At 35.5% G+C, this 24,414-nt stretch overlaps 2 protein-coding genes across 4 annotated transcripts in view; both read right to left on the bottom strand.

Annotated features, from left to right (window-relative positions):
* The window catches only part of tmod (tropomodulin), a 29,084-nt gene extending 15,099 nt beyond the window's left edge, over positions 1–13,985 (bottom strand). Inside the window, exons 1-5 of one of the 3 annotated variants that reach the window (XM_089236139.1) lie at positions 13,838–13,942; positions 7,697–7,752; positions 6,748–6,878; positions 4,698–4,857; positions 2,833–2,961 (exon numbers count right to left, since the gene is read on the bottom strand). In XM_089236139.1, the coding sequence (XP_089092265.1) occupies positions 2,833–2,961; positions 4,698–4,857; positions 6,748–6,873 (415 nt within the window). In that variant the 5' untranslated portion in view covers positions 6,874–6,878; positions 7,697–7,752; positions 13,838–13,942. Of the gene's footprint in view, positions 1–2,832; positions 2,962–4,697; positions 4,858–6,747; positions 6,879–7,696; positions 7,753–13,346; positions 13,421–13,837 lie in introns of those variants that run through there. The other 2 variants (XM_089236138.1, XM_089236140.1) reach the window with 2 other exon arrangements.
* Positions 13,986–17,233: 3,248 nt separating this feature from the next.
* Positions 17,234–24,414, bottom strand: part of LOC149083037 (uncharacterized) — a 34,520-nt gene continuing 27,339 nt past the window's right edge. The window contains exons 11-13 of the mRNA XM_089236137.1: positions 22,672–22,808; positions 19,828–20,001; positions 17,234–17,829 (exon numbers count right to left, since the gene is read on the bottom strand). Coding sequence (XP_089092263.1) covers positions 17,443–17,829; positions 19,828–20,001; positions 22,672–22,808 — 698 coding nt within the window. The 3' untranslated portion in view covers positions 17,234–17,442. The remainder of the gene's footprint in view (positions 17,830–19,827; positions 20,002–22,671; positions 22,809–24,414) is intronic.

Genomic DNA, 24,414 nt, shown 5'->3' with positions numbered 1-24,414 from the left:
AAGTTTAGAATCAGATTAAATGGCACAAGGGGACATGAATAACAAACAATATTTCACAGTCATAAACAAATTACAGAAAGTAATTACTAGAACTCAAAGGAATTACGATGATAAAGCTGGCAAACACTTGAAATAAAAAGGGGCTTATCCTGAAAAATACAGTAGAATCCCATTTTAACAAATACCATTATAGCAAAAATTTCCTTTTAGTAAACATTTTTGTAACCCCCTCCCCCAGATAAGTTTACATAGGAACAATGCAAAAACCTGGAATTCCTTTATAATACAATTTTATTACGAAGTGATTTCTCTGGTCCCTTGCAGTTCATTATAACAGGGTTTGACTAAAATATGAAACGATTTATTCTTTTTTGATTCTTTCCAAAATATGTATTTCATGAAATTTTTATGTGAAAAATCATTTGCTTGAATGCTGTATACAAATACTATCTCAAAGTACTGAGCAGTCAAATGTTTATAAAGTTAACATAGTCAAAATTATATTACATACAGTATACGAGGATGTCACTCCCCGCTATCCACAAGAGGTTTTCAACATCTGGCTGATGTAAATATATATTTAAGAAAGAGAATTCAACTGCCATTGCAGGGAATAGAAAGTGAAAAATTACATGGGTTCGATTCCCCGCTAGGGCAGTTGAATTTTTTTTCTCCTAAATATACCTCTTCACATCAGCCAGCTGTTAAAAACCTTCATAAATACAGTATAACCTTCACATTCACAGATCCTCTAATAACTGAAACTTTCACTGAGGTACATGACCGAATAAACTATATATATCTCACTCATATCAGTCACAATCGCAATGTTTCCTCACCTATTATCATACGTCAGGCTTTACTGTAACTTGGCCATAACTGTCATCAAGGTCATATTCAATTTTACACTTACTTTTGACTGTAAAACTGTCTAAAACCTATTTTATTCCAACAAATGAGAATGAATATGTTACTACCAACTGTTCAGAATATCTAGGACTAATTTTTAGTTGTCTGAGCATTTGAGTTAGCTAAACAAACTTATTTTTTTTAAAAGCGCTGTTTAGTGTTTACCACAGGCTATCGTCTTTCACCAGAGAGCAGGCAGACCTTCAACATGATACTTACATATCACGAAAATTTCATGCATTTACCATCTTCATTTAAAATTTGGAACACTGATGACAGCACCAGCAGGAAAACATGAAACAAGCCCAACTTAGGGCCATACATATACAGTAGAGTCTCACTATAACAGACTTTGCGTACAACAAACAGCTTAGAAAGTGTGAGAATTTTAAAATTTCAAACTTGCGCGCCACAAACACACACACACACACGGATGCGCTGCATGACTTGTACTACTCGCCAGCTACAAAAATTGAGATTAAATGTAATAAATCAACTACACATAATAACTGGTTGTTATGCATACTTATGGATCGTCTTGATAAATTTGATAAATACTTGAAATTCATTGCATTTATCTGTGATTATGCATAATACCCTAGTGTGATTGGTGAATTTGATAAATATGAGAAAACTTCTAAATGAGTCTGTAGTAAGTGTGATGAACATAATTGGACCCTGATACGATATACTATGTATGATAATTCATACGTATATTGTATCATATACAGTAAAACCCCTCTTCACGGACACCCCTCAGATGTGGTTACCCCTCTTCTATGGCCAAACAATAATTTCCTAGTGCATAATAAAAGTATGCATTTCAAACCCCCGATAAACAGTCATCCCTCTTTTACATATGAATTTTTTTTATCCTGCCCAGTGTCTGCAAAAAAGATGTTTTACCATAGCATGATTTATCATGTTTACCAATGGCACAACGCTTGGGTATTATGCATAACCACCAGAAAAAGCAATTAATTTAGGAAGATTCAAACTTACCAAAATGCTCTGTGATTATGCATATAATAACCGGATTTATCATATTTACCGTATAACATATTCATACACATCTTTTCAAATTCAACCAATGTTGAAGTCTGTTTTTTATTTAATATATAATAAGCATTCTTTACAGCTAACTACTGAAGTTTCATTGATGTATAGGAATTATTTATTATAAACCAGACTTTCATCAAAATGGATGACTTTCAGTCCCTATTAGTCTGTTATGATAAGGTTCTACTTTACTTGTACACATCTGTGCATCTACTGATTCATTAGAAATTCTGCAGAGAAATGTGTATGAGATGCATGTACAGTTTAGTAGTCTCCCACAAGCAATACAGAAACTGAGGAGGTTAAAATATTGACCCAAACACAAAGGAGGGGAGACAATTCCACGACACATAAATCTTGAGCGAAAATTCTGAATAACCTACTTTTCCTTAACCACTACTAAGCCACACACTGCCTTGTAACCATTACTACATGGAGAATTTCTAACAAATTAGTGAATGCCAGAAAGTGGTAAGAGGTAAGAGCAAATTGATACGGAATGTATAATGTATGTGTCGGATTGCTTTTGTGGGACAAACTTTCAGGTGTGTAGGAGTGCTTTTCCCACACATCGGACATTAAATGGAAAATGGTTGTTTCTAAAGTTTCTGTGTAAAATATATTTATGATCATATATGTTCCAATGGTGAAATTGGATATTTAAAAAAAATCAGCTTTTCCATACAAGATTTGGTAAAATATAGAAGCTATTAAGTAAAATAAATATATCCATTTTTTAATAAGGCATGTTCAAACTAAAAACTGGAAAAATATGAAAATCTAAAATGTATTTTGAATCTCGTACATAAATGCACAATATTTCACATATAAAAACTTATATTACAGTAATTTGCTGAGTAATACCTGCAAGGTCAACAAGCTCGGTCTCATTTGCAGTGTTGAGAGCTTCATCATATTCATCACCCAAATCCAGCTGAATTTCTATATCGTCTGATTTTGGTTTTGGAACTTCCTTTGGCTTCCAAATTTTTCCTGTAATGGTTGTGATTTGGATTCAATATTACTTCTTAATGCATACAGAGAAAATGCTATGCAATGCCTTCTATAATGATATTATTCTGTGACAATATTCCCTCTAAGCTTTGCATGTGCATGAAAGTGGCTATACACATACAAAATCCCAAAATTTACCACTGGCAGATACAACAGATTTCCTTGCAGCCTATCAAAAAATGTTTATACAGGGTGGGAAAAAAAATTTAGAGGAAACGTCGCTTTCTGGTTCCAATGCAATTTTCATAGTGTTAATATATTCCACGTACAACTTGAAATCCTCTATAACAGGAGTAGTCTATTATAGGCCTACATGCTTCCTAAAATCACTGACATTCTAGTTAAAGAAAGTAGCTCATGTAATAAATATACATTTATGGATGTACAGGAGCACCAGGCAATGTTGCCCATACATATTTCCAGATTTGTAGGTAAGTATAAGTAGTCTGCCTGATCCATGTAAAACTGTTCATCCTAGAGATGTATTTCCCATAGAGATATTGCTAGTGTGATGCAGGTTCTTTTTATTTTGGTACTATCACATATTTACTCATTCTGAATGGTCAATACTATCCACACAACAGGATTTTGGTATGTTTTATCTCAATAAAGCTCCTTAATTAATGCCTTAAGCATCTATTCAACCTGTGCAGCCTTACAAGGTGGTTGCTCTAGAAAGGGCATCTTTTCTACCAGTACATGATCATGACCTCACAATAGTGTGAATTACACTTTTGAGATCCGGTCTAGGAGTGGATAGGTGGCAAAGTTTTGTAAACTTCCCTTAAAATTTACCGGGTTCTGAACTTTTCTGTCCACATATAGACAAGTTAGACAACTTAGGTGAGATTATTCTAATTATGCTGCTAGTCATGCCTGCAATATTCCCTGATTTAAAAAAAAAATAGGATCAAGAATTTTAAACTAGTTTGTGTCAATGAATAAGACACTTGAAGTTGAAAAAGGTTTCTGCTTATTTCCTGTTTGTTATCTGTAAGCTTTGAATAGTAAACGAGAACCAGGAGTGCATTGGTATGCTGCATCATGGGAAAAAATATTTATAATCAAAATTGTTGAAATTTAACTTTATAAAATGCAGTTTATTGAAAGATGGTTAATATATTTTAACAGCTCAATGAGCTATTCACAATCATTTTAGCTACCATTTGCATTGTCCCATATTTTTCCCCATTTGGCAATCCCAGTTTTCTGTTAATGTTTCTATGACATATGGTCACCTATATATGCCACAACTGTAATGGCATCTTTTGCATTAGCATCCAATATGTTTTACTGCCCTTCTACAGGTTTATAACACAATAATTTGCTGTATTAATTTCATTTTTTTTCTTGCATTAATATGCAAGGAAACAAAGTTAAAATGAGATTACTCAGATACGTAGAGCATTTGCATTATGAAAAATTAATCAAAACTTTGGTGCAATTCATAATTTATTACAATAATCAGGGGTATGTCCAAATTTTGTGAAGTCCTGCTTTTGTGAAACCTTTCACAAAAAAATATGGAAAATCAAGTATGTTTGTGGAAAGCAAAAACTGTAGTTAATTTATCACAAAAAAAATGAAATGTCAAATTTATGGTTTCCTTAATTTGTATTTTGTGAGACAGTTGGAAAGTGGATGAAAATTTCTGCTGAATAGATCCTTGATAATTGAATATATAATTTAACTTGAAAAATATTTTTATAAATTACCTCGTTTGATGCCAGCTTCAAAGGGCTTCGCTTCGGGCCAATCAGCTTGTTCCTTAGCTGTTCGCTCCAAGAATTCAAGAAGTTTTTTCCTGTTTAAGGGTCCAGTTGGGGACTTTTTCGTTTGATCTTTGCACCTTTGAGATGCTGGCAGTAGGGAATCCTGGAAAAATTAAAATAATTCATGTTAAAAAAATTATAATTAGTTTAAAAACTTTGTCTTTGCAGAGTTTTTATTAACATTAGAAACGATAAACATGACCTTCACATACACATGTATGTAGCTTACATGGTATTCATAAAATAACACTTTTTGCTGATATACAAGCCTCTAGTGGCCCCGAAACTCAACAAATGCAAATGAAGTTCAAGATATAGTTGTTTAAGAGTATGTGCTCAAGAATGGGTATAAAAACAAAAACCTAGGTCTTGTGGTTGCAATTATAGCAACAAATTTTCAAAAAATTCAAATGGCAACTCACTTTTAAAGAATTGCAAAGTGATCAGCACAATGAAAAACTATAAATGGTGTTAGAACAGTACCTGTAGCAACATAAACACTGGCGCTAGATGCAGACAAAAACACGGGGAAACAACCAATGCAGATCACATTTCTGCTGCCAGAGAATTTCCCCTCCCAGGGGTTAACACACCAATTCCTTGGGGAGATCTTTCTTTGTCTTTTGACATTTAAAGTGCTACAAATACTATGTTTACAATACTCTACAGTTTTTCGCTGTGCTGATCACTTATGGATGCATAATAGTCAATTGACACTTGAATTTATCAAAATTTTATTGCTGTGGCTAATCACAGAAGCTAGAGTTTTATTTCACTCTTTATTTTTGAGTGCACACTTTAAAATATCTTTATCTCAAATTTCATTTGTTAATTTTTGCAGCCGCTAAAGGCTCACGTATTGGCAAAGTTATCTTATAACCACCCAGTGTGGGTGAATAAGAGCTCAAATATTTATCTGATTATCTAACTTTGGCCAAAGTTTCAAAATCTGTTATTGATGACTCTGAAAATAACTTGAAGAGGGGGCCTCTATTGAATTTTGGAAACACAATGAGCTCAGCCAAGTAATTTTCCAACAAAGAAGGATGAGATAAGTACCAATCTTTTGATTTGACTCATTATGTTACAATAATCATCAATCACATTAGCCTATAGGTCCTCATATCTGGCACTACGCCAACATGAGTTTTGCTATCAGTAGAAAAACCCCACAAGCAACTTCTTTTTAAAAGTGATAAAAAAAATTTAGATTGAAGTACTAGAAGCCAAATCAATGACCGATTGTTGTCAAGTATGGCCAATGGGTGTCTCAATATTACAAAGTACAGGGTAAAAAATATTGGATATGGTTAGATATAAGTAGAAACACTTGAAGCTCTTAAGAATTCTTAACAAAAAATCTCAGCTGACCTTCTGATAGGCAAAAATACAAACCTGGTACTAAAATAATAGAGTGGAATAGATCAAATTCAAAAAGTAAAATTTTTGCTTTTCAAAAATGATGCAGATTTTTTTATTTGTTTTTTTACACGATTGCAATGAGTAACAATTTTTTTGCTAAAAAATACTGTTTTCAAAAAAATACAATAGGGACTTAGTTGAGGCTATGTGGGTATGTTATTAACAAGTTTTAACACCCTATTCAACGAATATGGCAAATAAAAAGGTTTCGAATCCTAATGTTTTGCTCACAATGGACTTCATCTTTGGAGGAGAGAGATCAGAATTCTCATTTTGTGGTGTGACTATAAGCCTATATCATGATTTAAAATCTAAATGAATATTACTATTGCATCCAAATTACAAAAAAAAAAAAATCTAATTTTATCTTCCACATTAAAACCAAAGGAAATAAACAAAACTTATATTTGCTATTTCCATCGTTAAGCTATGGTGTTTTAAGTTTGACACAAACTTAAAATATATGTCATAACTTATATTTGCTGCATTACACAATATATGTCAAGTAAGCTACCCTTATATGCAGCAAAAAAAAAAACCTCATAAAATGTAACTTTTCTTCATAACTTACATCTGGATCGACTTCATTACTCAGCTGTTCAAGTTCTTCTGGAGACAATGAAGCCAATAACTCATCAATATCCGTGTCGTCCAGGTCTTTCTCCTTACCAATGAGTTTTGCAACAAAGACTGACATCACGCCTGTATTATTAAAAGATATATGAATATTTTTTAAAAGTTAATAAAATTGATCATTTTAAATATCAAAGCCAAGAACCTGAATCAAGATTTTCTTCTTCCATAATTTAAACATTGAAAAGGAACGTGGGAAATAAAACAATTTCATGGTCATCAATAAGTATTTCCGGTCAAAATATTTTTGATCAACTCACTCATGGTGTCAAAAAAAAGTGTGATGTCTGTCTCACTATAGAACTAATATTTAATAATATGTTTATTAATGCTTGTGCAGCTGGTGAAATATACTTTGCTTTGTCTTCATCAATAGTTACATGTTATTGCACTGATCACGTATATCAATAATCAATTTCCAATACGAGTTTAATTTCCATAGTTTTGCTTACAAAGTTGTTGATGCACTAGGCTGCCTGAAGCATTCCCAAAATTTTAATGTCAAATATCAGATTCTGAATCTTAATTTATATACATTTAAATATAGAAGTGAACATTTCAATAAGCAAAACGGCTCTCAACCTTAGAAAACCAAAGTTAAAAAATCAGTAGCCAAAATATGCCACACAAAAAAGTTAAATAACCTGTTAATTATAAGCAAAAAAGCAATGCGATGCCAATGAATAAAAGCTTAGACCTATATGATATTAGTTCATTATAAAAATAAAACCATTCCCACAAAAAAATTCTACAGTAAATGTTATAAATGTCCACATTTTTGCTTTAGTATACTTCTTCCAATTAACATTAATGAATGAGACAGGATCGTAACTATGAGCGATGGTCAAGCAAAGTTTAGTGACTTTTATAGCCCAAAATTTTCATACCACCATGGTTCTCAGATGAAATCTGCTCTGAAGAATGCAAGAGTCAGAACTGAAAGCTAGAAAAATTGGTACGATAACTTAAGAGGAAGAGGATAAAAAAAAAAAAATGGTCTCCAAAAAACTGATAGACAAATATATCACCTCTAACATAGCTATGAATATGATAAAACACTACAAATACAATAAACTCATGTTTATAGCCTAAAAATTATGTTTAAACATTCAACATATTCATACTGTTCTCATAAAATTAACGAAATCTTATACCAGGGAATGACAAAAATAAATTTCGGTAACGCAAAATTTTTTTTACAAGAGGGATAAAGCATTTTTTTGCCCAACAAAAACTGTCCAAAATAAGAGTAAATCCTATACCTGTTCAATAAATGGACGATTCTCATGGAATTTGCCTGAATTGTATCTCCAGAAGTTTACATTTAATATCTTTGGTACAGATTTTTTTTTTTTTTCGTCACTTGATATTTATATTCGTTTATCTGGCAAGTCACCACTATGATTTTTAAAATTTGCTTCAACAAATTTTGATTTCTTATGGAAACTTCTTTCTCCTGGCTCTCCGCAGCCTATTTTTCAAATTTTGAAAAATATCTTAGAACAAAAATCTTTTTTCAATAGTATATATTTTTAGGATTTGCATGCTTTTATAATTCATCTTTTTCACAAACTTTTAAATATTTTTTATCAATAATTTATAAACAAATGGAAATTTTCCCCAGCTTTTTTCCCCTGTTTTTGACATTTGGATATAACATTGGTTCAAGTCCTACAACACTGCGTCCCATCTATCAAACTTTGTGTGTAAAAAGGTTAGGAAGAATGTAGCCATCACTTAGGCTCCATCCTATACTTTCTTTTAAAAATCAATTTAGAGTTGTAAATTAGATTTATTCAGGAAAAAAAAAAAACTAGCGTCTTTATTAAATGCTTTTTTTCTTCTATTTTTTTGTGAGAAATATATAGCCCCCTCATTGAAAATTATTTTCATGGAGGGATTTCAATTTACCTCATGTTCTAGTTCAGGGACTTCTAATATTTCTGGAAAGCATGTTTTCAGCATATAGTTTTTATGTGTTGCAAAACATATAAAAATGTCTTTCTCCTGGCATTAGGTAACCATAAGGAATATTTGAACATAAGTTAAGGAGAGAGAAAAGTAAAAGGGCAAAAAAATTCAGAATATCGGTGCTTGTCCAAGGTGAAAATAAACGACTAAAATATATAGATGCATGTTGTGAGTGCCAAGTATAAATATCAAGTGCTGAAATAAGCAAATCCGAAGTGGCATTTTGGCTATCTCTTAACATGGTAAAACTTAAATGATTTTTTTGAAACTTAAATGTTTGGCTTTGTACACATTTACTTCACTGTTGAATCACAAATCCCGAACATTAATAGAAACATTGAAACACTATTTCATGGTTTATGTGATTGTTCCACATGAAAAATGATTGTGAATAAGAATATAAGTAACCTACATATTTTGTTGTGTTGAATTGTATAAGTATTACAAAAACATATTTAATTGAAAAATAATTTTATATAGCATAACTAAGTTATGGAAACATTATGAATAATCTGAATGTACGAATAATTGCTTTCCAACAAAGTCCTGCCATTATTTTTGCACCGATCCCAGCACACAGAAAAGCATAGTCCCGCCTATTTGAGTAGCCAAATGGTTAATAGCAATGCCATTCATAACCAGAAAGAAAAACAAACTGCACAATAAAACTTCTGATTACATGGTTTACCAAGCCAAACCAAAATTTTCAACAGATTTTCACTCAGTTACCAAGCAATCTTTCGAAAGATGAGAACAAATTATAAACTTTTTTCAAAAAATTTTATATAATAAACACATTTCTCACAATACAAATAGTGCATAATAAAAATAACTAGATGAGTACTAGTCGATAGGAAGCGTTGCATATTTACATTGTCCGTCTAGCGCCACATGATCACAACAAAAAAAACTGACAATTCACTTCCACTCACTGTGAACAAGACTGTCTTAAACAGTTGGTTTCAAGAAAAAAGTCAATACTCTTACCTATATTTTACTTTGGTTGGTGTACTTGCATATATCAATTTCCATGTTATACATTTTTCCCAAGTGTATTTTTCCTTATTTCTACTTAAGGCCTATATTAGGAGAGTTTGCTTTTGTTTTAGCTACTCGCTGCTCAGCATAATAGCGCTATCAAAAAAACTTGCAGCTCACTCTGCTAGTTCAAGTAAAGTTGAAGAGTGGACTTTTTTTTTACCTCCTGGGCACAATATGGGTGTTGCTATTTTTCCCCTCTCGCTTTAGCTTGCAACATAGAGAAAGACAATATACAAAAAAGGAAGAAAAATAAAATGAGCTGCTCTAATCTAGTAATCAATTTCACTATATATAGTCCTGTGTAATTGAAAATCACTGTGTTAGTTCAAAACAGGTGCCTCTGCCAATTACTTTTCATGCTGGAAATAGCTAGTATTTCTAGCAATTGCATTAGGTGAATTGCCGGAAATACTAGCTATTTGAAGCTGAATTACTTTTAAGCTGAACCTAATTTGAATTACTAGCTTTTGAAGAGATGGACAGTTTCTTCTGCTTGGAAAAAACTTCCAACCCTGCTTCTTCCGAACGGAAGAAACCCTTCCTGTATTGATCATTTGCACTACAATGCAAGATATTTAGTGTAGATTTATATCTACAGTGTTAGATGTGGCAAAAACATTTTAACACCACTAATACATTTGAATCAGGCCTATGATAATTTAACTATGAACATGTAAAATCAATTGCAAAAATTATAATCTGCCCGTTGACCAAGATCACATATCTAGCTGAAGCTTTTTATCAGACCTAGGAAAATTTCATTAAAAGTATAAAATCCATTTATCTAATTTCAATCTAACTGACAAAATTATTTTTATCTTTTTTACGTAACAAAACGATTAAACATTATTCAATTATTAAATGGCACTGATCTCTGCTGTACTATTGGAAAATGAAATTGTCTTATTTTAAAGACCATTAGAAAACAGATTAATATCAGAAAATATTAAAATCCTTTTTTCCTCACTGTAGTGCAACATTGAAAAACAAAAGTTTTTAGCAGTTGTATGTTGTAATCGATTTCTCAGCTTAGAATGAGCGAACGCAAAAGGAAATTCTTTTCAGTTCTGCAGAACTTGAAAGGGCATTTTAAAAGTATTTTGACACATCTACCAAGTTCATCAGGTATATGTCGCTGCCAATATTAGGAAGCTCCTTCAGAGTTGGAAAAAACCATGGAAAAAACAACAGGAAGAAACAGCTTTCTTCCACTGAATGTGAAAAACTGATTTCTAAAACATTACTTCTTTTCATACTCATGCATCCATAAGCTTAATTTAATGCTGTTACAGGAAGATTTTATCCACTGTAATGTCAATGTAATATCAATGTAATATCAATTTTGAAAGGTTTAATCAGTTGTATATTTGAATAAAAAGTCTTATTTATGAATTTTATATTTCTTGTCAATAAAAGTAATTTGACCATTTTAAAATTAATTGTTCACTTTCATCAGTTCAGTGTAACAAAGCTTTTTTTGTTATGACAGCCATTAGGCTGTTCCAAAGGTGCGAGGGCGAATTCAATAACATGAAATTTTTTTTAACCTGCTGAATTTGCAGAACTGAGCATTTCAAACACAATCACAGCTTTTTGAGAATTTCAGATATTTAACACATTACTTCTTTATGACATCTTTCTTACCATAATACTATATTAAAATTTGAATGGTGTGACTAAAGTTTTACACTTGCAGTTAAAAAAATCACAAGTTACTATACTTTGAATTCCTAACAGCAACTGTAGCAATCTTTCATCCTAATATTCAGTATCGATAAGACGCGAGAACAAATGATAGGGAAGAATAGCCTCTTTATTTTAAGTCATAAAATTAAGATATAAGACATCAAGTCAGCATTTAATAAAAAGCCCCATTCATTCATGATAATAATCAGCGCCATTTACACAATCTCTCTATAGCTGATATACTGAGTGCAATTTATGCAATTTAAAACTTCTAGTTATGTCAAGTATGCTTCTATCTACCTCATGGAGATAGTAACTCACAATGACAAAAAACATTACGATTAAAAATGTTTCTAAGCATTTCAATTGGCTGTTATATCTGATGTCTTTCCAGCAGCTTTGATCTTATTGCATAGATAACGCATGTCGATCATACACAGTCCTATAATAATCCTGAAATACTTTTAAATTTTGTTAAACATGACATATATAATCCTTATAGTTATATATTGCTAACAGGGCCATCTTAAGAGCACCATGAGCCCCGGGCCAAGGGATTTTTCTGAGGCCCTCTACCAAGCAAATTTTCAAAAGATTCAATTACTTTTATTCAATACTTAGAGCAGGCATGTGAATGGCCGAAATAGTAACTAACAGAGCGAGGGACCAGGTCGATGAGTGAGCACCAGAGTGGTGCAGAGGGAAGATAATCTCCCCTTTAAAAGTCTCACCACAGAGAGCAACAGGCCTACAATGATATAATTATTCAACCATTGCACTTCGCTCGGAAAAAATTGGTGGCAGATCACAGCACTACACACAACAAGCATTACAGTAACAAACTTCACGTTAGAATGTGCATGTACGTTTTACGAGCCTAACATGTACCAATTTGTTAGAAATTCCACTGAGAATTTAAATGAGGTGCGTGTGTGGTTTAGTAGTGGTAACATGCTCGTCCACAACCATAAAGGTTGCAATCAGGTTTGATCCTGGAGATTGAACATAGATAACAAATTCTTTCCCTACAAAGATCCGAAATTACCACCAACAGATGGCATCTTCAATATCTGACCAGACTTGATTGGTAGTAAATCGCCATAAAGCGATATGACCAGAGTTGGAGTGCAGCAAAATATGTCGGTGAGTAACCTAGAGTGCATGCAAGCATGTGAATGAGCAAAAGAATGACCTAGAAAATGTGCAAGTATTTGAGTTTCAGAGACATAGGTTTACTCGCAAAAGTGTGGGGGAATCGGGAGCCCAAGCGGGTTACAGCACAGGGTGACAAGTTTGAGAAAAGAGTGGTCAAGAAAATTAAGAATTCCAGACCTAGAATAGGAAAAATGTGGTAAAATTTATGTAGCAAACACTTGGAAAAAAACATAAAAGGTGCTTCTACTCATATAAAAAGCAAAACGTTCTGTTTGCAATAAGAAGAAATAGCAAAATAAAGTATAAAATCCCCAAAAGTGATCGTACTATAGCCTGTTCCACCAGCAATTATCAGAACGGATAATTATATAATCCATGCATATAATAAAAAAAAACCCATTTTGCGAGACGCATAATGCTATAACCAGGGCTGCAACTAGATGCTTTGTCAGCTGTAGCAAGCGCACATTTTGACACCTCCCTTCTGGTCCAGCTTCAGGGGCACCAGACCCCTATTCGTCCCCCCTGTCCCGTCCCAGTTGTCGCCCTAACTATAACAAAAAAGCTTTTTATTACACAAAGAAGCAAAGAATTATATTTCGATGCACATAAAACAAACGCAACTGAAAGATACAGGTCAAACAACACAAATGCATAGATACACATCTGCAATTCAAAATCTACCTGTATATGGTCTTCAACTCACTGATGTGTCAAGTATAGATCACAGTCCCGATTAATGTAATTAAACGTATGGTACACAGTAAAAGCACTTCCCTGCCCAGTAATCCAATGGTATAACAGCCAGCGCCAGTGCTAAACAAGTGCACAATAAATAGAGTTCGCCTTCAACTAATAGAGTTCATTCAAGTGGTGCTCACTTTGGAGGGAAAAATTCGTTGTAAATATATAAAAAAATAAGATTTTTTCGGAGACGAATATAGTTTCTCAACCTTGGGTGTTTACGAGACTTATTGCTAGTTGTTTTCCTTGACTACTTTCATTTTGCGAAACAACACCTCGTAGCTGTTATTTTCCTCGCGGAGTGAGTCTAGCGAAAAAAGAGGGCATCTCGGGTTTTAATGTCATTCAGGGTCATTAATAATAATGAAACAATGAACTCTACAGTCAAGGATATTGATCAAATTGTAATATGAAGGTTTGTCTTTACTTACCGGGTAATTGTTGAGATTTTATATATTTAACAAAAATGAAGGGGGTCCAAACCACGACGGATGCACAAAAGTGCTGATGCGCGAGGCCTTTAAATGACGGGAAGCAGAAAAAAAAAAGTATATATAAAGGGATGCGCTATTTATTTTGGGAGTGGTTAATTTGAACTGATGCCAAAACTTCTTCCCTTTCCTCTAGGTGAAAGCAACGCTAGGTGGCGATACACCAAACTTTCTAGTGTGATTAATTGCAAAGCTGACCATTATTTTTTTTTAAAAATACCGACTATTGAACTTAGAGATACGGGACATTGCAAACTCATGGTAAAATCACAGGAAAGTCGCTAATTACTAGGCTGACCATATTTGGTCGAGAGAAATACGGGAAATTGAGATTCCAAATACGGGAAAATACGGGACATCGCCAAGAACGACGCTAAAAGTGAACAATGTTGCCAAATATTGCTGAAATTACGGAAAAATCGCAATGGCGGGAAACGAAGTACTACTGCAAATTGCAGTGGATTTCACGAAATAAAACGTTCACCAAGGCAAATGTGGGAGATTAATGTGTTGTTATTTGTAGTTGTATTTATCATAATATAATTTAATAATTCAATTATTTATTTATTTGTTTTATAATCCAATCTTTGACTTCAATGAAGAATAAAAAATCAAGTAGGTGTGATGCAAAAAACGGGAAAAACCGGGACAAATTGCCACAAAGTCAGTCGGGACGGCTAGAAAAAGAAAGAAAACCGGGACTGTCCCGTGAAATACGGGACGTATGGTCACCTTACTAATTGCGGGAAATGAAGAGTCAATTGCAGTGAATATAAAATAAAAAGCATTACAAATATAAGTGAAATGAATATTCTTATTTGTAATCGTAATTGTCGTAATTTTATTCGTTGATTTGATGACTAAAATGCAGAATAAAAAGTCACGTTTGCTTCGTTGAAAATACGGGAAAACCCGGGACATTTTTGCAAAAAAGGTCGGGACTGTCCAAGAAAATACGTATGTTCATCCTACTAGTTTCTAAACTGATCAATGTCTATTTTCTGATTTTTGTTCTCTCTTGAATGAGGTGACCATGCATCCCGTATTTCCTGGAAATTTTCGTATTTTAAGAATAGGCGTCGGAAGAGAATTTCAACCTGTGGGTGCCCAGCTTGAGTTTTGTGCACGAAATTCTGAACTGTAAATAAATTCTTGGGAAGCTCAAACTCGTTTGCAAAAATAGTGTGAGTGCTCGAGCATCCACAGCACTCCCCCCTTCTCGCTCCGACGCCACTGGAAATCAATATAGAAAAGGAACAAAGAATGGAGACAGAAATTCAAACTAGAGGAGGGACAAACTTTTGTTTATCAAATGGATTGGAACATAAGGGACTTACGAAACAAAAAAAAAGCGAGAGAAATAAAAAAAAAAAATTGGGCAAGATGATCATGACGATATCGTGACGGTAAGAACAGCGTGAGACTTCAAAATTTGGGATCTCATGGGTAAATATCCCTTGCTTGTATAGAAGGCCATAAACCTGACTGAGCTGTGCAGTCACATTTGTACATAACTTATGTTTCGTTTCTCTGCGCTTCCGGTTTCCCGACCAATGAGATGGTAGCGCGAAATTCACAATTTGAATAATTAAAATAATAACAAAACTCCCAAATCAATTTCTTTTGGGGGATGTCTTCGGTTTAATGTTCATGGTGTGCAATTTTATCACAATTCTCGCAATGTCATTTTCATTTGTTGTTAAAGTTGTTCCGATCGTATTTCGTCCAGAAAAGTAATAGACAGATCACAATGACTTGCGGAGATTCGGACCTTATTTTAAACTCTTTCTCTATGGAATTTTAATCAGGACCTGCTGAACCGATAATGTGTTCTTTGTTTAGGGGGGGGGGGGAGGAGTGGACAGCTCTCCAGCTCGAAGGTTCGAAATAAATTATATGATTTTTTTTTTACACCATAAATTTTGTCTAGAGTGGACAAGCGCATCCTAGAGATAGAAACGCTGCTTGTGCAGTCAGTAAGGGACCGTTCAAGTATTACGTAAGCAAATTTTTAGCCATTTTTGACCCCCTCCTACCACCTTGTCAGCAAAAGTCAGCAAAACACTGACCCCCTCTCCCCCCCCCCCACTTGTGAGCAAAATTTCATCATCAGCTCTGCCCCTCTGAATCGTAACTCATGTACTCATATTTCCATGAAGGGTGGTTGATGACGTAAGCATTATTCAAACCCCCCTTCCCCCCTTGTCATCAAAAGTCAGCAAATCGGAAACCCCCGCCCCCATCGATTATGATGTAATACTTGAACGGCCCCTAAGTAGTCCATTTTCCCTCAGAATATTCAGGGGGAAAAAATTCCCTACTCGTGAAATTATCATCGTTGTGCCGAAAAGAAATGATCGGACTCGGAATTGGCGATTTCTATGCCTCACATCCAATCACTATGCGGTATTTGTGAGCGAATCAAGAAGATTCTACGCCAAAATAAGAAGAAACTAAATAGGATGCTGTGTTTCAAAATGTGGCCAACTTGCTACGTATCCTGAATGACGTTTATGGCAACCCGTGCGGAGGCCTTCTATCTCTAGGAGGTGTTGAGCGGACCCTTAATAAAATCTAGACTATAGTCACTCCAACGATTCTGGGCTTCATGACGTAATGACCGTCCGAGATTTTAAGATACGGAATGTAGTTCAACTTCATTTGCGTATACTTTAGTACAACATCGAAATTTCGTATCTCATTCAAAATGACCACTTCAGAGATCCGCTTTTTTTTGTGAGAATGGGAATTCATGTACAGTATTTGTTTTGCATTGGGTATTAGTTTTTGCTGTTATTTCTGAATTTTTCTCTCCTACTTTTGAATTCAAATATCCCTGTAAATATTGCACTTGTAAACGTGGAATTTTTTTGTTGGACTCAGGAGAGTCTGGATAACGACGTACGAATTGGGTTTTTGAGGACAGTTAGTTTTTGTATTTTAATATAATTATACTACCCTTTTTCAACATGAACGACGTATATATTTGAGTTCTAAACGCCATGCGAATACCTTTTCTAATTGGAAGTATGCCTCTGGGTTCGATGCGTCAGTAAAATACCGCTATAATGGAATCACCTAGTATATTTATTTATCATCTTTTTCCTCTCCAACTCTGTAGTATAATGCAAAATCATTTAGGGACTAACAATTCTTGTAAGCAGAAGCAAACAGTTTTGAGGAAACCGGTGATTAAAACAACTGCTACAATTTTTCATAATTATTTGTTATGGAACATTAGTACCGGTTTCGATTGCATAAAATGAGTAATAAAATTGAATCAGATTAGAAAAAAATGCATGGATTTGTTCAGGTATAAAAAGTCACTACAACATATTTGATAAGTCCTTGAGTATTTATTATTCTCAAAAAGCTTTGAATGAGTTCCAAACAATTCTTATTAGAAGAGATAGAAGCAAGAATAGAAAAAAAAAAGTATGAAGCATTTCATGTGATAGAAAACAGTTTCAATATACGATCCGATGATATTTTTTCTGTCTTGTGTGTACAGATTTTCACGTTTCTGCCACCGGAACAGACGCAGGTCATCTACTTGGAAAACCCTTCAGTCGGAAATATGCTCCTCCTGCGCCCATCGAAATACCTGCAAGAAGCATACCTATGGAGGTTCCAGCAACGGTTCCAGGTCCATATCCTTGCGGTGAATTTTTATCATCATCTTCTCCGATTTTTTTCGTCGTTGTCGGCGGCGTAGAAGAATCCGTCACTTCTTTCGTCGATGCCGTTCCGCCAGACGGTTCTGGTGTCTTTTTTGAGCTATCCGTTTTTCTTGATCTGTCCGTTGACACAGTAAATATAGGCAAAGTAGGTGTCGTTTTTGGTACCCTCGTTGGAACAGGAGACGTGCTTCTGTCAAGCACAGGGTCCTCGGAATCACTGAGTGAACCTGGAGTAGCCCCTATATCTATGGGCTTAGAATGAAAATAAAATAATCTGAGTGAGTTGAGAATTCAGATATACAGGGTAATTCAGAAAATATAGTAAAAACTTTAATAGGTAATAACACACCGCTACAAACAATTGTCATCAAAGAATGCATGGTCTAACATGAAACGCAAACGCACTAGCGTGTTTCGATACGGCCGCTCTGAAACGTTAAATCGGCATTCCTGTTGAAAGTTATCGGGAGAAAAATAACACCATGCATGCAAATGCAACCTGGAGAAGAAGAAAAAACCGTATGCAAATCTACGTACGGCGCGGGCCAGCCGCGGACGCCAGCCCTGTGAAGTTAATTCCAGCGTGCAATCATTCTAACAGTGTAACTGACGTACGGGATAATGGCGCACTTTCGTAATACTGAGTCCGTGCCTTTTATTCACTATGGCGCAGATTTGCATACCGTTTCTTCTTCTTCCCCAGGTTACATTTGCATGCATGGTTTTCTTTTTCTCCCGATAAATTTCAACAGGAATGCCGTTTTAACGTTTGCAGAGCCGCCGTTTCGAAACACGCTAGTGCGTTTGCGTTCCATGTTAGACAATGCATTCTTTGATGACAATAGTTTGCATCGATGTGTACTATCAAATCTTAAAGTTTTTCCCGTCTTTTTTCTGAATCACCCTGTATATCGGGTGGATACTATGAACCACCCACATACGTGAATCCTTGTGAAAAACTAAAATAGAAAAGTGTGTTCCGTTTTAGGATCGGACGAATATTAAGGAAGTTACATCGACGCTCGTTTTCACGAACCCGTACGGACTTGAAAAATAGTTCGTAAAATTGGGAAGTCCGTAAATGGGAAAGGCGTTCAGAGAAATAGTGTATATTATTTGTGACCCTAGATGATTAGTTCGTAAAAACGTCTAGTTCGTAAATTAGAGGTTCGTAAAATCGAGCGTCGACTAAGTTTTGAAATTTTATGACGTGTCATTTTTGTAACGGTCAGTTACGCAACAAACACTCAACGGAAAAAAAAAGTTTCCCCATGCAGCGAGTTGCTGCTAACTGAGAATGAACTGAATTATTCAATCCCTTCAGAAGTCAAATTCAGCTATTTTCTTTTACGAATGGTACTTTTTCCTCTTCGTACAGAACGTAGTTTCCCAACCTTTTTTTTCCCACGCATCCCCCCCACTTCTTCAGAATTTTTTTTCTCCCATCACCCCCAACGCAATCTAACCCATAGGATCCCATGTTATACCCGTAGCTTCTACCGTCCCCCTGGAACTTTCCATCGCCCACGTTTGGAATCACTGGTGTAGAGTGATGTTAACCTTGTTATCACCTTGTGTCACCTTCGACCCACTATATTGGCAAATTTATCACCAGATTTGTAAAATGCTAGCTCAACGCGAAATCTATTTGAATTTTTTTCTCCAAAAATCAACACTTTTTTGCCAAAAAAAAAAAAAGTGGTAATTTTTTTTCCTTTACTGTTCAGTAAAATTTTGAGGGCGGAAAAACAGGTTTGCACAGCTTTAGCTTTCTTGATTACACTCAGGGTAATAGCATTGCTATCACCTTAAGAACGCCAAGCTGCGTTTGGTGCACATTCGGTGAATTCGGCAGGATTCGAAAGCTGGGCCGCAACTGGGGGAGGGGGGCAGGTGGGTCTTGTGTCCTGGGTACTGGACAGAAGGGAGCGCCGAACGCACTCTTTAACTGGTTCTTCTACATTGTATGTGGGCGCCAAAATGCGTTCTCGCCACGACTGAAAAAAGTATCTAGTTCAGGCCCTGTTCGAAAGTGATGTCATCAATTTTTAATGTAATACAACTCAATAATTATTGGTCAAATCAAAACACCGAAAACACTTTTTTCTATAAATGTTTCACAAGGAATCACGTGTGTAATTATTAGGCAGTCGATAGTATCCACCTTGTACGCAGCATCACATTTTTTTTTTAATTTTTCATGAAATAGTGTCTCAAAGACAAATAAAATTGCCACCATGCTATACATACCTGAGCTTTTTTAGATGGAATGTAACTGATTGTGAGGTCACCACTGTCGACAGCAGCTTTAAGAGATTTTTGAGCTTCGTCCAGAGATGGCTGACCTTCCTTCGACTCCTTAGGTAAACTTTCATGTACTCCAAGTAGAATAAAACTGATAATCACTTGGTTGTCTAAGATAGCCTGTTGACGGGGAAAAAGCAAATCATAGTTATAGAGTGTATTAATAAATTGGATAAGGCACATTCAATTTATTTGAAGATTTCGTATTCGAAGGAATGGGAAAAGAAAAAAAAATAATTCACTAATTTTTTAATTAGACTGATAACTGCACTTAACCTATGGTTTGGTACCTATCTCTCTCTCTCTCTCTCTCTCTCTCTCATTTGTCATTTTCATAATGTTTCATTCTATTATTTTCTCATAAAATTACAGTAAAACGCCTCTGTTTCGGATATTGGCGGGACAAAAAAATTTCCCCTAAAAGAGAAAATGGAAGAAATTGAATAAAAAAATGTAATTATTAATTTGCCCGTAAAATAGGGATGACAGCATCCGAAAGGTGATCGTTAAGAGGAGTTTACCTATAGTACAGCTATGCTGATGATTTCGCAAGCTAAAGAGCCGTGAATTGATTATATAATTGAGTAGCCTCACGTTCACTCAGTTTGCTTTTCCGTGGTTCCTAAACTTGAAGCACAGGTGTGAGCTAGATATTGAAAAACCCCCCTCACACAGCATGCGATAGCATCAGATTATTCCATACGTACCCAGGAAAACATTTTCTGAAACGCATATTGAACCATCTACTGACACGCTTTCTTACAAGTCTATTGAAACTATGATGCAAATTATTCCTTCGGAAATAGGATGGTAATAATTGTTGTCTAGCAGTTAAAAAAATTTACAGCAAAATTTCTATGGCTGAAGTAACGAAATGAGGCCAGACTCCTTCCAGTCAAATAGGTAGGGTGCAGAAATCAGGATATCCAGCATAACCTCACCAAAAATAATTAATTCTTGCTGTATACCGCCGATAACCGCCAAATATCACCAATTTCGATCGAATATGCTGAGTTTTGACCAGTAGTACGATTAAACTGCTTATATATATATACACTACGTTCTCCCTTCAACGCGGGATACTTTGGCCCTGGGACTCATCTTTAGCCCAAAACGATAAAATAATAAAACGTACTCTAATTACTGTAGAAAAAATTTTCGGAACAAATTTTTGTAGTTATTGCTAAAAGTAGCGATACTAAGCAAGGCAACTGATTGCATCGGTTAGTTCACCAATGGCCAACTAGGCAGCAACAGTGGTGGTTTTGATGCTGTGATTGTCGTTTTTTAACTGTAGCATAATTAAAATTTCGTCAAATCTTTCATTTTTTCCCGAAGATATTAATTAAAAATTTAAACTGGGGAAAAAAGCTTAAAAAAATGCGCCCTGCTTTGAATCAGCATTTTGATGGGCCAAAGTGGATCGTATTTTTGCAACTCTTGGTAATTTGTTTGTGATTACACTTGAAAACATAATAATGCATTGAGTAATTACGTTTGTTTTTAAATGTTAATCTTATTTCAAGTTGTTTTTTTTCCAGATTGGAAAGATGTATAAATACAAGCATTAGCTTGGAAGTCAAAGATATGAAGACTACAGCAACGACCACCTTCAAAAACTACTAAAGATGCAATTAGATCTGCTGAGATAAACTAAAGACAAGCCGCAGATAATTTTAAAGTACCCCAAAGCACGATTAAGAAAAAAAAAAGCATTTTCTGAAAGAACTAGATCACATTCCAAGGTTTTTAGTGCCGAGGAAGAACTACCATTGGCTAGTCACGTTGAAAAAAATGTGTGTTTATGGGTTCCTAATAATTAAAACTTCAAAGACTGTCAAAAGAGGTCTTTTTTTAATGAATTTGTAGGACATAAAATTATTAGATACATGGTTGTTGTTAAAAAAATAAAAAAATAAATAAACATGTAATATTGTTGTTTTATGATCAATAGAAATACAACACCACAACATACAAAATGCCCAACGAGGTGACTGAGAAAAAATTGCCCATAACAAAATATGGATGTCATATACTTAAAAATTACAGCAGCCCTAATAAAAAGGCAATTACATAAACTAGAAACACTATATATACATGATAAAATATTATACAATGCCCATAAAGAATATTGTATGCCCATACTGAGTTGGCCTTTGACTTTGACACGCGAAGGGATGGTTAATTTTCCAAGGAGGGGAAACAGGGGGAAAAGGAGAAGAAAACTTATTATAATAGCGCAAAAGACGCCAATGGAAAATATTAACCTGCTGCTCCTTTTCCCTGCGACCTTTTTACCGAAAGAAGATAAATGGAATCGGCCATCGGGACGTTTCATGACGTAGTCAGAGGCCAACTCAGCGTAAATATACAATACTTATGGTTGTCTTATTCTAAGTATGAATAGCTTCTCGATTTACCCCAACATGTTATCGTATTTCTTTTTAATAATAATTTTTTGGGCCAATTTAATAATAGAGTGGGACATCACAAGACCGGTCCCTCACCCCATGATGCCTCTCATCACCCTATCTATTTTGACAGAAAATATTTTCACAAGGGTCTCACAGGCAAACACGAGTGTCAAGGTAGATGAAAGAGAGTACACCGGTGTTCGGTTCAATACGTCTTAGGTTCAAGTTCCGACTGGAAGAACTTGATGCGGATTAGGTATATCCCCGTATGCAATAATCAGCCCCGTTTTGTTTTTTTCCCGTCATTTATTCCTTATTGTGAAGAAAGAAGTGCTGATGAAAGCAATGAAATTGAGTTGGTTAAAACAGAACGTACCGCTCGCATTCGAGTGATCCTCATGTAAGGGACTAGCAATCCACTAGCGTCGGCAATAGAATTCCGCCAGAGTCGAAGGAAAGTGGTGTCAGACGTCGCATTTCCGAATATGTGAAAATTATCCTCCGAAACGGTAACTAAAAGAAGAATATGAAGTTTTATAGTCTCTCAAGAATAGCAACATATTTTGTAATTACAACAAATATGAACCAAAATTTATGTAATTTCATAGCATTGGCTCCAAGTGAAAAGGAAAATTAATATTTCATATAGCCTAGTTACACTTTTACATATGTACCGTGAGAATGTTCAACTGGAGGACCACACGCAGCCCAAAATGCATTTTCAAAACTTGCTCACATAAATATTGTTCTGATACTGTATAATAGTACAGTTGAGCCACTGTGGTGACCGAATGGTGACAGTGGCGGTACTCGCATCGCGATGAACCGGGTTCAATCCCCACCGGTGGTCGGCTGAAGTTGGTTTTCTGTGGTTTCCAACTTCGACGCACGAACGCGAGCCGATATACCCGTTAAAAAGTCTCGCCACAGAGAGCAACAGGCCTACAAATGGTACAAATATTTAATCATTATGATTCACTTCTAAAATATGGATGGCAGCACTGAAAAATGAGACACAGCACTATATATATGCAGTCAGACTGTTAGGTATACACAGTCGCACTTTCGGCTCAACTCATTCGGTAAATTGCCAATGGCGATAGACCGGAGTTGTGTGTTCGGTTTGAAAAAAAAGAAGTACAGTGAAACCTCTCAATAACAGATACGCTTGAGACCGAAATTTTTGACTGTTAACGGGAGGTGTCCGTCAATGGGTAGTAAAATACATAAAGGCGACGGCAAAGAGAAGATGTAAATTTCATTTTTAAAGACATGAACATTTTATTTACACACACGGACAAGTTATACGCGACATCCATTCTGTACGACGAAATACAATCAACTGATTAAAACGTTCGAAAAACTCTCTGGCCATCCGTTGCTAGGTTACCATCCATCACAAGGCGAAAAGCGCTACAACGAGAAAACGTGACATCGTGACGTCACAGAGTATCGTTTATGATCGGTCACTACACACTCCCCCCCTAGTGTCAACGAAATTTGTGGTCGAATATCTGTCGGGGAAGTGGACGTGACGACCGGAGCGAGTCACAGTTGCTGGTACTGCTTGTGCTGGCAACGCTGTACTGGATGGCTGTATGGGCACTTCTGAAGGTACCTTAAAGCTATCTCCAAGGAAAGCTGGAATCAAACGATCAATGGAGATCCTCTTGCTTGCCCCATTGATGCCAATGTCGAAAAATTTTTCTCTGCGATCTTTGACAGGAAACGGGCCTTGATATGTTGGTTGTAAGGCAGGATGTGGTGCGTCGTTGCGTACGAAGACATGCGACGCGGATTGCAGATCACTAGGAATATACGTCAGCGTGTGTCCGTGAGTTGTTGTAGGCACCGGCTTCATTGAACTCATTAGCTTTTGGATTTGATGGACGAAATCGGATTGTATAATGTCTGGTGTTTTGGAAAAATACTCGCCGGGCAACTGCAATGGTGTTCCGTACAGGATTTCTGCGGAAGAGCATCCCAGGTCTTCTTTCACTGCTGCTCTTAGACCCAGTAGAGCGAATGGAAGAGCATCAACCCAAGCAGGATTCAATTGAATACGGCATCTCAGGGAAGTTTTCAGCGATCGGTGTTGTCTCTCGATCAGCCCATTTGC

The sequence above is a fragment of the Pholcus phalangioides genome, unplaced genomic scaffold (assembly GCF_987345545.1).
Source record: "Pholcus phalangioides strain wild (caught in Gottingen) unplaced genomic scaffold, Ppha-v1.0 ptg000009l_1, whole genome shotgun sequence".
Classification (NCBI taxonomy): Eukaryota; Metazoa; Arthropoda; class Arachnida; order Araneae; family Pholcidae; genus Pholcus; species Pholcus phalangioides.
Note: the sequence above shows the minus strand (reverse complement) of the source record. Positions and strands in the feature narration are given on the sequence as shown.